The sequence below is a fragment of the Monomorium pharaonis genome, chromosome 1 (assembly GCF_013373865.1).
Source record: "Monomorium pharaonis isolate MP-MQ-018 chromosome 1, ASM1337386v2, whole genome shotgun sequence".
Lineage (NCBI taxonomy): Eukaryota > Metazoa > Arthropoda > Insecta > Hymenoptera > Formicidae > Monomorium > Monomorium pharaonis.
Window position 1 is genome coordinate 3220083 of NC_050467.1, and position 14381 is coordinate 3234463.

General features: G+C 34.1%; 2 protein-coding genes and 1 long non-coding RNA gene across 8 annotated transcripts; 1 reads left to right on the plus strand and 2 right to left on the minus strand.

Annotated features, from left to right (window-relative positions):
• Nucleotides 1-81: 81 nt before the first annotated feature.
• Nucleotides 82-4309, minus strand: LOC118644244 (sodium leak channel non-selective protein-like). The gene is made up of 10 exons (XM_036295446.1): nt 3876-4309; nt 3256-3389; nt 2954-3139; nt 2583-2806; nt 2201-2475; nt 1575-1822; nt 1010-1399; nt 623-814; nt 407-544; nt 82-334 (listed from the first exon to the last, which is right to left on the minus strand). Exons 2-10 carry the CDS (start codon nt 3358-3360, stop codon nt 104-106), a joined length of 1989 nt encoding a protein of 662 aa, XP_036151339.1. The 5' UTR covers nt 3361-3389; nt 3876-4309; the 3' UTR covers nt 82-103.
• A 146-nt stretch (nt 4310-4455) lies between these two features.
• On the minus strand, nt 4456-14347 carry LOC105831159 (multidrug resistance-associated protein 5). 6 transcript variants are annotated; one of them, XM_012671122.3, is made up of 26 exons: nt 13407-14347; nt 12949-13211; nt 12505-12646; nt 12216-12365; nt 11858-12016; nt 11653-11800; nt 11345-11578; nt 11082-11255; nt 10865-11012; nt 10582-10730; nt 10185-10295; nt 9536-9646; nt 8904-9043; nt 8384-8839; nt 8177-8303; nt 7819-7964; nt 7656-7744; nt 7391-7578; nt 6655-6931; nt 6420-6573; nt 6201-6329; nt 5841-6117; nt 5604-5769; nt 5344-5527; nt 5089-5281; nt 4456-4970 (listed from the first exon to the last, which is right to left on the minus strand). In XM_012671122.3, the coding sequence occupies exons 3-26, from the start codon at nt 12582-12584 to the stop codon at nt 4710-4712; spliced, it is 4251 nt and encodes a 1416-aa protein (XP_012526576.1). In that variant the 5' UTR covers nt 12585-12646; nt 12949-13211; nt 13407-14347; the 3' UTR covers nt 4456-4709. The 6 variants fall into 6 exon arrangements, with proteins under 6 accessions (XP_012526576.1, XP_012526573.1, XP_012526574.1 ...); XM_012671119.3 differs by having other exon boundaries at nt 7644-7744; XM_012671120.3 differs by having other exon boundaries at nt 7644-7744; nt 12505-12652.
• On the plus strand, nt 8687-9330 carry LOC118648902. The gene is made up of 2 exons (XR_004965490.1): nt 8687-8828; nt 8914-9330. It is a non-coding gene; the product is annotated as an uncharacterized LOC118648902 (long non-coding RNA).
• Nucleotides 14348-14381: the final 34 nt, after the last annotated feature.

Below are 14381 nucleotides of genomic sequence, written 5' to 3' on the forward strand. Positions count from 1 at the left end.
TGAAGATGTATCTTTAATAAAGTTAAATTTCTCATATTTAAATTTAAAAAATATAGGTTTTAATATTAATTATAATGTATTAAATTAGTAATAAGAGTAACACTTATTCACGGATATTTCTTTTTACCTTCGGTAAATTGAAATCTGACGGTACTTTGTGAAGACACGTCATTTGTGGACTATCGGGGAATTTTTCGAAGATTCTCAGTCTGAATGGCAAACTCTCTTTTATCTCAGCACTTTGCTCGCGAAATTTTAATTGCTTCAGTTTCTTAATATCCTCATCTAGCTCAAGATTGTCAAGAATTACCGCGACGAAAAGACTCAACACGATCTGAAGAGATAATTAAGCATTAATTAATAATAGCCTATGTATCGCATGAAGAAAATATTGCGCAATGATTACCAATGTGACGAAGAGATGGTACAGGATGAAATATACTGCGACTAGTGGTGCTACCGTTTCGTGGGTACGTAACATAGTTTCATCCATCACATCGACCCAGGCTTCTTGCGTGAAAATTTGGAACATCGACATAAATGCCTAAAAATTCACATTTTAATGCTTTAAGTCGAAACGATCACGTAATATAACTGATTGGTTGAAATGTAAATGGCTCACCTCGGGGAAGGTTTCAAACTTGGTAAAGTCGCAGAGGAAACAAAAGAGCTGCATGGAAATACTGGAGGATATCACCAGCAAGCACATGGTAAAAATAATAAGGCTGCCGAGCTTCTTACCAGGGCCGAAAATTTTGTAGACAAAATCTTCCAACATCGGCGACGCTTTAATGAGTCGGACCATTCTGAGAACCTTCCCATATAAAAATATCACAATACATTAAAAATCTCTTATTACTCGAAGGGTTGAATTTTTAGAAGTACAAAAGACATCAACAATTAAGAATTTAAAATATGTAAACAACAGGTTTCGAAAAAGCATAGATCCGTAGAAAAAAAGCAGAAATAAAGAGACACAAAAAACAAGGAGTTAAATAAAGGTAAAAACCTGAAAGAAAGTGAATCCAGAGAGATAGAAGAATGGAATAATGTGTATAGTTGTGCCAATGGCAAGCAGCAATTCGAACTTGTGAATCGAATGCTTATAATAACTCCGAAAGCCCAGGCACCATATCTTGAAGAGGGTCTCTAGGTCCAACAATAACGTGAAGACAATCTCAGCCCAGTAATAATTGTCATAGTACGTGTGTCTTGGTTTCTCGTCATGCTTGAAGCTCATCGTCGCAGTAGTGATACCATTCGCCAAAATCGCGCACATTACCACCGAGCGAAAATGTGGTGATTTAAGGATAGTGTGACAGAGTGGAGAGGCTAGACCTCCATGTTTATTCTCATCTAATGTCACTAATTTCCAACCATTGTCATCTCCGGTTAATATCTATGATAATAAAATAATTGATTTACTAATTATATATATATATATATATATATATATAAATTATTGATAACATTATTATTCGCCTAAAATTAATTTAAATAATGTTCACATTTTTATTAAAAATGCTTCAAAATAAAGTATCTTCAAAGATTGGTACAACTTTGGCACAACTGACCTGCGATGCCGAACTGTTACTAATGTGTCCTCTGACACCCCACATTTGTTGGAATTGAACTCGAATTTCGTTAAAAGTCTCCGTGATAACGGCAATGAAAACGTTCTTCACCAACCAAGCCAAGAAGAATATCATCGTGCTGAAGTAAAGAACCGCACGCCATGCCGGTAGGCTGTCTATCGCGCGATACATAATAAAGACCCATCCTTCCTGAGAAGCCGCTTGGTATACGGTGAAAATACTAGTAGCTAAATAATACAAGACAAGTCTCAGACGTATCGCTTGTAATGATATTTTGATATTTTAATTGATAAAAAAAATGTGAAGATTGCTAAATTGCATTTTAAAAGAAGAAACTTCAAATTTGCAAGAGATATTTTAATAAAATTGCATTGGATGTATAATTATAATCTTTAGCCACATGTTTAATTTTAATTATTATCATGTAATTATAAAAAGAATGTGAAATATGGAATAACATATAAAAAAATTTGTTGTAGTTTTATAAATGCAAACTGATGAATAAACTTTGTAATACTTTTGGAAAAGTGATATAAAAATCAATAAATTCAAATTGCAGACGAACGACAGGGATGTATAATAGTAATATTAACATTAACTATTACCAAACTCGTCAAATCCATTGAAGCCTATGATATATTTGGTTAATTCTAATTTCATGCAAATCATTCCTTCGGGACATTGATATCCAGACTCTGGATCAGTAGAACAGAACGTGTCGGGAATGGCTAGACTGTTGATCGTGATGTAATTGGGCTCGGTTGTGTTCAACACGCAGTGATTTTTCAGTTCTCCGAAGAATTGCACGCCCAAAAGACCATAAAGGGACATGAAGAACAGGAAAAAAAGTGTTACATTGTAAATCTGCTGACTCGAACGTCTAAATATAAATTATATTGTTAATATTAATAATATTCAATAATTAAATTAATGTTTTATTTTTAAGTGGCACAAATCTTTGAATTGCATCAATTATAATTTTCTTACTTGAAAATCTGATTGATTCTGGCTTTGGGCATTGAGAACTTGAGGAAGACTCGGAGAAAGCGTATCATGATCAGCGGTCGTGGTGCTCGCATGATGGAGGCATAACTAAACTTTATAAGGAAACCCAGCATTTCGAACATTTGCAGAATCACAGATAACCATAGGAATATCACCATACTTGCGTCGAATTGGCACCAATGGTCTTTCAAATAAGACTTATCTCTCTGCAATGTCATTTTATGTCAAATCGCAAATTTACAAGCATAGAAATGTCATTTTTTAAATAGTAAAAAATAGAAAATATTGTATGTTCTTTAAAGCGTTTAGGTATTTTAATTAATTCTTTTTGATAAAAGGGAGGAGGACTTTACCTTTAGTATTCCTCGTATGTGCATCTTAGCGATCATTTCGGCGGTGAACAGAAACGTGACTATCAAATCGCAAATGAAGGTAACGTATTGGAGGGAAGGTACTTTCTCAAAGGTTTTCGGGGTGTTCAAGCAAACAGAAGCCAACGAGACTAGGGCGCAAAATCGCATCAACCTTCTTACCCATAACTGAAATCACGTAAAGTGGTTTTTTTCAGGAGATATTCGAAAAAAGGAAAACGGCACTTTCGGGATTCGTAATTTTCTCATCATTCTCCCGAAAGTTGATCCGCACTTCTGCTCACCTTGTTAACCCATTCTATGTCAGCGCTCTCATTGAGGGACTCTTCCGGACCATAATCGGCCAGGACGGGTTCCCCTTTGAGGCTCTGCTTCCGCCCCAACATCATAATAGGAATTATGTTCGCAATGGTGAGGCCTGAAAATAGCGAGTGCGAAAATTTTCATTAAAATTAGACGTGTGTGTGTGTATATAAAATTACGTATAATAAAAGCAATTAGAAATTAAATTATTAGTTGATTGGGTAATTATGCATTTCACTTGTTTTCGCTGCTTATATATTCGGTACTTATATATTCCATCAAGGTATTAAAACATATATTAAATCAATAATACATAGGTAAATTTTTTACTTTTTTTACAATAATTTATTAATATATTGAATTTCTACAATAATATATTTTTGTACTTCATAAAAGTACAAAGCGAAATATACATATTATTATATATAATATATAAAAAAGAACTTAATTTTTTCAAATTACTTACATATTTATAGCATAATATAAAATAATAGTTCAACGTGGAAAAATATAGGAAAAATAGTAATCCAATAGAAACCTACTTAAAAATAGTTCGTGTTTATGAAAATCAGTGTTGTTCGTACATTATCAAAGGATTTACCTTTCTTTTAGCTGTTCACGAAATTACGGACACTGCCTTTACGGCAATTTCTATAGACTACATTTCGATATAAAGCAACGATAAAGCTCAACATGTAATAAACATCTCAGAGGTAATAACAAGCTGGCAATGTCGCGGCGAACACGTTTCGGCCGTGTCGCCAGCACGGCCGAAAGTCTAAGCAAAACGGACATGAGCAGTATGCGCTCTCCACCTCTTGTGAGAAAATCAATATTTCACTATTCTGAAGCGCGCGAATTTCTGGAAATTGTGGTTTTTAACGCTTGTTATCTGTTCATTTTTTCTTAAAAACTATCCTCCATTTTGTTTTTTTTATATCCGTTTAATGAAATATTTTTATCGTCACTATATTAATAAACATTTTCAATAACGACTCGGCGAAAAACGTTTATCTATTGAACTACAAGTTTGTAATTTATTATTATCAGTATATTTAAAAATGATACACAAGTAGCATAATATAAAATTAAATTGTGCCAGGTAAAAATTAAATTATCATAAGTTGCTTAACCGAAGGATTAAATGAATATGAAAAGATGGAGAAGACAGTAAAATTTTCTTTTTCTCTTTTATTTATACGAGCTTATAATATAATGTAGTTTTAATCTTTAATTAATAATTTAGTAATTCATTAATAGAAAAGTAGTATTTATTCAGTTTACTTCTTTACTTATCTCTATTGCATTTTTTTTAATATTATTCTTTTGTTCTTTTTATTTACTCACGTAATTTTTAGTAGAGAATTAATTTCACCAGTTACTGTTAAATGTGACTAAAAATGCACTGCAGTCGCGATTCAGATCTGTACGGAGATTATTTTATGTCGTTTTCGTCCGCGGCAGCCATCAATTTCGAAAATTCAGAATCTGGATGAGAGAGAAGAGTAGTGGGTGCATCAAATTCAACTATCTTGCCTTCTCGCATGACAAGAATACGATTACATGTGAGAACCGTTTGCAATCGGTGAGCGATCGTAAGTACAGTGCAATCCGCAAACTCATTTTGCAACGTGTTCTGCACCGTCGCTTCAGTTTCCGGATCAACGGAAGCCGTGGCTTCATCCAGAATCAGCACCTATAAAAAGATAAATTTCAGTGTGTCATTAATATTAATTTTAGCACTTTAAAGAAAATCTGGAATTCAATTTTAAATGCATGTAATATTGCAAAAATCCCTGAAAATATGTTATTACCTTTGTACTATGTAATAAGGCTCGTGAGAGACAAAGAAGCTGTCTCTCGCCAACACTCAAATTATTTCCGCCAAATCCAACGGAAGCATCGAGATTTCTTAGCATAAGGGACACCTTTTCTTTCATCTGAGTCTTTTCAAGGGCACTCCAAATATCGTGATCAGTGTGTCGTTGGAAAGGATCCAAGTTAGATCTAAAAAGCGAATCAATTAAAGAAAACCAGCTAGCAAAAAATTACCAATTAAAATTTATTACCTTATAGTACCGCTGAATAAAATTGGATCCTGAGGAATGATCGACAATCTACTTCTCAATATATCCAACTCTAACTTCGAAATATCTATACCGTCGATTTTAATAATACCTCCACAAATTTCGACTAATCGGAATAGAGCGACAACCAAGGAACTTTTACCAGATCCTGTGCGACCGACGATGCCTGAAATAATTGACAATTAACTTCTCAGAATTAATTTCTGCGAAAGCGTAAGGAAAATATATGCTTTAGCCATTACCAATTTTCTCTCCGGCCTTTATGCTGAACGAAATATCGATAAGTATAAGTGGCAACTCTTCTCTGTATCTCATTTGAACAGCTTTAAACTCGATTTTGCCATGGGAAGGCCAATCATCGGCTGGTTTAAGAGCAACCATCCTACTTGCACCTTCCCTTTGCAAAGTCTGAAAAAAATATAAGATTGAAGTACAAACAGAATCAGCAATTATATATTTAATAAATTAAAAATAATTACCTTGAGGTAGTAACTGATTCTCTCTACGCTTATAAAGCGTACCTCTGTCTCGGACATCAGTCTAACTGTGTACTGGAAGACGCCAGTCATTTGTGTAGCAAACGCCATAGCCAGACCGGCGAAAGCCGGCGATATTTCATTCTTGAGCGAAATCACAAGTAACGCCGTCATGCAGGATGAGGCGATTGCCAGGCTGTCTAGCCTCACCGCAGACCATCTCATCGCGGCTTGGCACAGATGTTGGCATAAATTATTCGTGTTGAACAATTCTTCGAACCTATCAACAAGAAATCATTCAATAATTGTCACGGCCTTCTTTTGTTATTTTAGATTGTGCGTATTTAGTTATGGAATCATTACCTATACAAGAAATTCTTCTCCTTTTGAAATGCATGAATTGTGCTTAAACCTTGGATTGTTGTTGTGACAAAACTCAAAACGGGTGATCGTGACACATTTTCCATTCTCTTCAAATCCCTCATTCCTATTCTGCATAAATACAAAGCGAAATAAATGGGCATATGTAAACCATGTATAAATCACATATAAATTACGCGGTATTTTTAGGATAATGCTTACCTAAACAATTTACCAACAAAGAAGAACAATGTACCAAACAAGAGTAATGGTAATGAAAACCAGGGCAATATACCGCAGATAAAGAAAATAGCAAAACTACAAGTAAAAATATTTTGCACTATGTGTTCTATCGATATGGGTAAGTAGTTATCAACTGAAAATTAAAAAGTATTAATCAATTAAATGGTAGGTTGACAGTGTATTCACAACAGTATGTATAAGATCTATTACTCACTTTCGTCTATATCTCGACTGAAAACGTTCTGTATTCTACCACTTGGAGTAGTCTCAAAGAAACTCAACGGAGAACTAATGATTTTGCCAAGAAATGTGTTGTGCAATGTAGTCGAGGCTTTTATTGTGGCAAACATAATGACTAACCCGCGAATAAAACTTGTCAATAATATACCAGCGATGCAAGCACCATATACATCTCGATAAAACGAGAAGTCAGGATTAGCGTTTATATTCTCCGAATATATAGTACTGTTACTTTCTGGCACAGTCACATTCTGAAAATTAAATAAAATTAATGCGCTTGTGATGAGATATATATATAGATACACACACACACACACACACACACACACACACACACACACACACACACACACACACACACACACACACACACACACACACACACACACAACATTAACTCCAAAAAATAAGCAATAACAAATAATATTTATTAAAATATTTCTTGATTGAGAATAGATTTTAAAATTTATAAATTAATAAACTGACCTAAGACTTTACAAATTCAGTTAATGTCAATAATAACCAGCAAAAACCAACACAGGATTATGTGTGTATCGTATATGCAAACGCCATAGAGCATATACAATATAAATATGTTTCAATTCACATTTTGAATACTTAATATATTGATAATAAATTATTAGCTGTGTGTCGGCTTAAAATATATCTTAAAATTTATATTTGAAATAATGGATATATGATAAACTTACGCCTCCGCCAGCTTTAATCCATACGGCAAGCCACCAAGTACTGAAAGCTGAACTACCTACGTTCAAGAAAAACGTAAAAAATACGAGAAAAGCGATCAAGTAACCACCAGAAGCTTGTATATATGTGTGATAAGTATACAACTTGACGGATCCAGTTTCAGCTTTCTCTACTACTGTTAAAGTTGCTCCTAAATTTAAAAGAAGGAAAATATTGAAGATGTCCAAATAGGAAGGATATTACAAACATGCATACCTTTGTATGTACCTTTCTCTTTTCCATAATTTTCTTTGTGCGCAGATTCCGCCTTTTGCACTTCTGAATTATTGGTACTTCTCGCTCCCAAAGATTTAACACTGTGAATAAGTAAAGAAGCTTATCCAACTATTCCAATAATTCCCAGAATACGTGCAATATATATTAAACGTACACTGACAAATTATCTTCCATTGCAACTGTACTATTCTTTACCATCGAGGCGTATTCCCTATCGAGTCGCATAAGATCTTCGTGAGTTCCGTGCTCTACGATCTTGCCCGCGTTCATCATGTAAATTTCATCACAACGTTTTAAAAACTGCAACAAATAAATTTAGAACATTAAAAAATTTTAAAGCTAATTTTTCAAAGATATTGTTAATTTTCTTTAAATTTATTAAATTCTTAGAAAGTAATAAAAAACATATGTAAAGCAAAAATTTTAAAGTTGCTCAAAATCTTATTATTATAAAATTTGTTTATACTATATTAATAAGTCTTCAAATTAATTCCAATTGTCTAAATACCTACCTGAATGTTATGTGTCACGAAAAGAACGGATTTGTTCCTAAGAGCTTCAAGGATCAATTTTTCAAATATATACGAGCCGACGTATGCATCAACCGCGCTCAAAGGATCATCGAGGAAATAAATGTCCCTGAAACAACAGATGCAATTGCATAACGACAGATTAAATTATATTTATCAAAACAAAAGGATGGCAAATAATTTGCGCACCGACTGGCATAATACGCTCGCGCAAGCGCAACTCTCTGTTTCTGCCCTCCAGACAGATTGACACCTCTTTCGCCAATTTCGGTGTCATCTCCTCCCGGTAGCATATTTATATCCTCCTTCAGGTTACAAATTGTAATCGTGTGATAATAACGTTTGGCATCAAACTCCTCGCCAAATAGGATGTTCTCTTTCAAAGTACCGTTCACAATCCATGCTTGCTGGCTAACGTAGGCGCAAGTGCCCTCCCTTAGGATGTGTCCTTTCGTCATTCTCAGTTGTCCCAGAGCTGCCAGCAGCAGACTGGATTTGCCACTGCCTACGTGGCCGCAGATACCGACTAATTTTCCTTTAGGTGCTCCGAAATGCACATCGCTAAGAACCTCGACGTATTTAGTTTCCTGCATTGGTTGATTCAGATTCTCCAATTCCAGTGGATTGTCCAATGGTGATTTTTTTCTACATAAAAAAAGTTAACGTGGCTCATAGAAAAGATTGTAATGACTATATAGTAAATACTCACTTTTTTTTAGTATTGATTGATGCATCGGTTTGAAGCTTCATGCTATCGCAAACAAAGGTACCATTAGCAATGGCAACTGCTTGCGATCTCACAATGGGTTTCGATGCCTGGCAATTGTCCTCGTTCAGCAGCAACACACTCTGTGCAAATATCATCTCGTTAATTCAAATCATCTATTTCAAAAGATTCTCGAAGAAACTAGAATACATTAGAAGCATGTCAGAAGCAAATAAGCTTAAATATGTAAAAATGTAACTTTAAATAAGATAAAGATATATACAGTGCATACACTCAGCGACACTAAGGTGACATATCTGACTCTAAATTAATTTTTAAATTAAATTTGTGTAGCAACATACTTGCTTCTCGTAAATCTAACATCTCTAGAGATAATATCTCTAATATAATACAAATACAAAAAAAAAAATAATTTCAAGTTGCAACAATACTAAATGAGGCAAGCATTCTGTTAGCTGATAATATTCGTAAAAATAAAAGCTGGTTATTTTCGGTTATATCGGAAAAAGGAAACGTTAATTGTTCAGATTTGTGTCCAAGAAACAACATTACGATACAACATGTATGGTGCAGCCGACTGTGCATTCCTATTAGATATAAACAAGAATAAACACCTTTATTCTGCCAAAAGTTATCTTTACTGCGGCAATATTAATTAAGGCCACTTGTAAAAACATGAAAGAAGTACGAATTTGAGCATTGAGCACCGATACGAAGGGAAACACCTGAAAAGTGCAGAATTAAAACGACTATGTTAGTACAATTCGTACTATACATACAAGCATGGGAACATCATGCCCCCAACTCACTATTATTTATTTACAGCTAGTAATTTTTTAAAATATTTGGCGTACCAAAAGAATCGCTAACGAGTGACAGTTGTTCGAGCGTAATAAGGTGCTTTACAAAGCATGCAGTGTTCGCCCATCACACATTTACTCTCGTTTTACTAGAAAGCTTATGCTTGTTACATTAAAACGACATTAACCTCATGTACGTATTATTACAGGAATAGTTCCCGTGTTTTTTTTTTTTTTTAACCATAATCTCTATTTTTTTTCGATTTAACAGATTAAAATTCAAGGACAGTTTTGAATCAGAATCAATTGTTTGTAATTTAATATAATCTTGATAAGAAATATATAAAGATGACGTTTATACAAGATCAAATTTATTAAACACGAGTACTAGTTTCCTAATAATAAGTACGGATATCCGACCCGTTAAGCTGTACATGAAATCACTCAAAAAACATTTTGAGACCTTGAATCTTCTAAGAGCTATGAGAGCGCTGATATAATATCGCGTAGTATCCTTAAGTGACGTGAGTGCCAGTCTAAGCAAATTTCCAAATAATGTGGTCATTGGGAAAGCCTGTAATGTAATCCATCGATTGTGAAATTCAGCAAAGAATTGTATCTAGGATTGCAAATAATATCTAGGATTGCAAGAAATATCTTGTATCTAGGATTGCAAGTATCCATGAAAATTGATCAAATTTCTAAGGAAAATTTTTATTGTCTTATCAAACTGCTTACCTATTAGATGTTAGACGATTTCTCCTGATACACATAAAATTAGGATATTATATTTATAAAAATATAATATATTTTAATATAACTAAAAATCAGAGATTGTATTAGTAGGTTGTATTTTGTACCTGTGCGACTGTTAATCCACTACCCGAGGCAACATGTGCTAAAAACGTGATGATCGCGGATATCACAGGTATAGCGGGTGTTAGAGAGATGCTAAGGCTTTGAAAATACGCTGTCTTATGGAGCCATCGTTCTTCCTTCTTACGTGTGGCTATAAAAATACATTATCAAATTATTAACATTTTACAAATACATGTAGCTCTATTATAATATTGCTTTCAATTTATGTTCTATTTCTATTACACAAAATACAATTTTTTTAATTTTCTATTATATTATTCTTACCAAGAAGTTTCTGGCTAAAATAATTCTCCCAGGAATACATCTTAATTAACTTTATGCATTCTAGGACCTCACTCATGAGTCGTACTCGAGCGTCCGTAATATTTACTGATTTCGAGCGAAAGTAGCCAGTCGCGCGAGAAATAAAGTACTAAAACACAGATGTTGCTTTACTTATTGAAATATACAGAATATGTATATACAAAAACAATTTACTTACTTGACACGGATAAAACGAAAGAAAAGCTACCATTCCTACGAGAGCAATGGGACTAAATAACCACAATATGTAAATTATACCGCAACTTATAACTATCGGCCCACCGATAATCATTGGACCATAAATGATCACATCAAAAAGTCTTTGACTGTCGTTGCAAAATAAATTAATTATCTAAAAATATAAAGACATGTAGCAAGGACACATATTAACAAGAAAGCACTTTCTTTAAAGATTTACGAAACAAATTAAACATTTCTCACTTCTCCTGTACTTTTAGAACCGAGGTTATTTAGTCTCAAAATCTTCTTATACAATAGAGCTGTGCAAGCCGACTTTAATCGCAGTCCAGTCTTGTAATTCATATTCCATGTCCAAGTGAAGAAGAAAGCTCGCAAGGAATCGCAAATCGTCAATAGAAAAACCCACTTGATACCATCCCAAAAGTTCTCTTCCGAAGACTCCACATGCTCCAATATTTTCCTCATTAATATAGTCTAAATAAAAGAAAATTTTGTGTTATTACAAAAAATGCATAATAACAATTTATTATGAATAAAGATAATCTTACAGGACTTATAAATCCAAAAATAAGAGAGCACGTCAGCAAAAAGCATGATACACAAACTCGTGTGCGTACAAATCTCCATGCCACTGCAGAAAAGGATGCTGCATTGGGACCATTTTGACTTAACTCCTGCTGCCAAAGTATGTCAAGTCTAAAAAAATTGTACTGTAATTACACATCCATAAAAAACACAATATGTTAAGTTTACCTGAGTGCATTGTATTCGCAGGTATCATATACCGAAATGTCTGGTAAATCCTTCAATGTAAGACCTTTTTTGTACGCTTTCCATAAGTACGGTGTCATCCATGTTATATATACATAAGAAAATAACCCAGCATTATCTGCAGATAAATGTTCCTCCTTCCTACAAAAAAAGTATACTTTTATCACTACAGCACATCCTTATATATCATGTTACATATTTTATAAATATTATTTATAAAATATTTTTATAAAATTTGATATTTAATTTTATTATTTTTCAAATATTATTTAATTTTATTATTTTTCAAATAGTAAATTAGTATAACAGATTATTTTAAAATTTTGGTTACAACACGTACTGGTTCTGGTACCGTATTGGTATCAAATTTCTTAAAGCATGATTATACTTTTTCATCCCAGACCTTGGGCTGTATTCCCTAACTTGTTTCGCTGTACTGCTACTTGCCTTTGGTAGCAGAGATTGTTGTTGCTTGTCTTCTCCTAAAGATCTAATAGAAGAGAGAAAAAATATTTTTTAAAAAAACATGTATTATAACTCCCCTAAGTAAGTTAAATAATTAAATCTAAGTATTTATCAACTTTACTTCCATCAAGCCATACAAAAGACAATTATGAATGATTCCGTACCTTTCATTATGTTTTGACTGTGCATTACTTTCAGTTTGTTTGTCATTGTTACCATTATTGCCTTCTGTGGATTGACCCATCCTCACAAGATAGTATTCCAAAATTCACTTCAATAAACAATCATCAATGACACCCGAAGAATCTGAAACTTGCACATCACATCACAATTGGATCTCTCAAGAAAAGAGATAAAGATCTGTAATCTCAAGGTGTGCCGCGATAAAGTGAAATTACATTGCGTGATATAGTACACGCATACTAGAAAACTCACTACATATCTCCGAAATAGTGAAGCACAAACTTTTAATACAATTGCGAAACGTATAACACGACTAAAAACAACATTTCAATCCCCGCGTAATTGTCACGCCGACGCGGCACGTAATACGTAAACAAACAGCATCCGACAACAGATTCTCTCTGTTGTATATGGCTTCTACTCACCTCAGCCAAGACCGTTGTAAATGCGTGTGAGTTTCCTTGTTCGCAACGAGAAGTAATCGCCAGTTACATCGGCGTGATACTGATAAGAGCCGAAGTTAATCTCTCGACATCGTTAATGAGGTGCGTATTTTTTAAATTTCCGTCCGCCCGCGCAGCCGAGAGGGAGGGAGAGAGAGAGCACACGCTGACATATCGTGCACATGGCACGCACACATTGATAGTACTGATACACCTAGATATCTGTTACTAGGTAGCTTTGACACCTGTTAATAGCAATGATAACCAATGATAACGTTTAACAGTGGCATTCGGTACACCGATATTATTCCGTAAGATTCGCATGCTGTAGGCGCGTAAAAATGAACCTTATTTTCTTTTCCTTTCTATTTTTACCACCGGTACAAGTGCTGTTTACCTCGCTCGCAGTATCAAAAACAGAAACTGATGAAATTTCTTACCAGTTGTCTGCCGGTTAACAATGGTTGACAATGCGAACCCCAATCGGTCAGTATGAGTCAGTACGTTTAACGAACGTGCTTGGCGAGAGCTCCGTTACGCGAAACAACCTTCTATCGAAGGTGCTGCACGCTTTTGTCTCCTAAAAAAGAAGCGTGGGCGGGCAACGTCATATCTGAAATCGCAGCTTCGTCTTCTGATAGTTTGCTTTTCTTCTCGCGACTTCCGTTTACAAGAACGATGACCTTCGCGTGCATTGTTTACTTAATGAAACGATTGGGCGGTGATGAAGCGTCTATACGCGAGCGATGTGTCGGCCTGTTCCGCCCGTGGCCACGATTACGATTTATAGTCGCGACACTGTATATAATGTACGGGGTGTCCGAAAGTCGTTATACCATAGCATTCCAATCATTTATAAAATAAATTGTCGTTTTGTTCCTTGTAGTTGGTTTCAAAATTAAAATTCGAGTATTTAATTATAACCAAGTTTTTTGTTAATTAAAAAAAAATAAACCTTGCAGTTTTTAAATTTCGATCATTTTTAACTGCAAGGTCTACAATGTCAGCAGGAGTAATGGAGTAGGAGTAAGAAATAAAAAATATGAAATGAGATTTGCCAATTTTGTTTACTTCTGGTTTTTAATTGGTCAATTGTTACTCTTACTCCTTGCTGGAATTGTAGACCTTGTCAAAATATCCTTGAATTTTTCCATTTGTAGCATTTTCACAAGATTGACTGAAATAGATATATCTTTGTATAGACAAGTTATTTCAGAGAGTAGAGATTAATGCTTGATAAATGAGCTATTTTAATCTCGAGATTTAACTTATTCTTTTTTTTATAATTCTTGAATTCTCTGAAAGTAATAATAGAAAAGAGTAATAGTAAAATAAGAAACACATTAATCTAAGATTAATGTATGTACATTTGAATGTAAGTGAAATCTAACATACATTAGCAGAAATGAATATTA

Coding starts and splice junctions, on each gene's coding strand:
- LOC118644244 (XM_036295446.1), bottom strand. CDS start 3,360: ATGATGTTGGGGCGGAAGCAGAGCCTCAAAGGGGAACCCGTCCTGGCC. Junction 2,807..2,953: donor ACATACGAGGAATACTAAAG/GTAAAGTCCTCC, acceptor ATGACATTGCAG/AGAGATAAGTCTTATTTGAA. Junction 335..406: donor ACCATCTCTTCGTCACATTG/GTAATCATTGCG, acceptor TTATCTCTTCAG/ATCGTGTTGAGTCTTTTCGT.
- LOC105831159 (XM_012671119.3), bottom strand. CDS start 12,584: ATGGGTCAATCCACAGAAGGCAATAATGGTAACAATGACAAACAAACT. Junction 6,932..7,390: donor GGATTAAAGCTGGCGGAGGC/GTAAGTTTATCA, acceptor TTTAATTTTCAG/AATGTGACTGTGCCAGAAAG. Junction 4,971..5,088: donor CCTTATTACATAGTACAAAG/GTAATAACATAT, acceptor ATCTTTTTATAG/GTGCTGATTCTGGATGAAGC.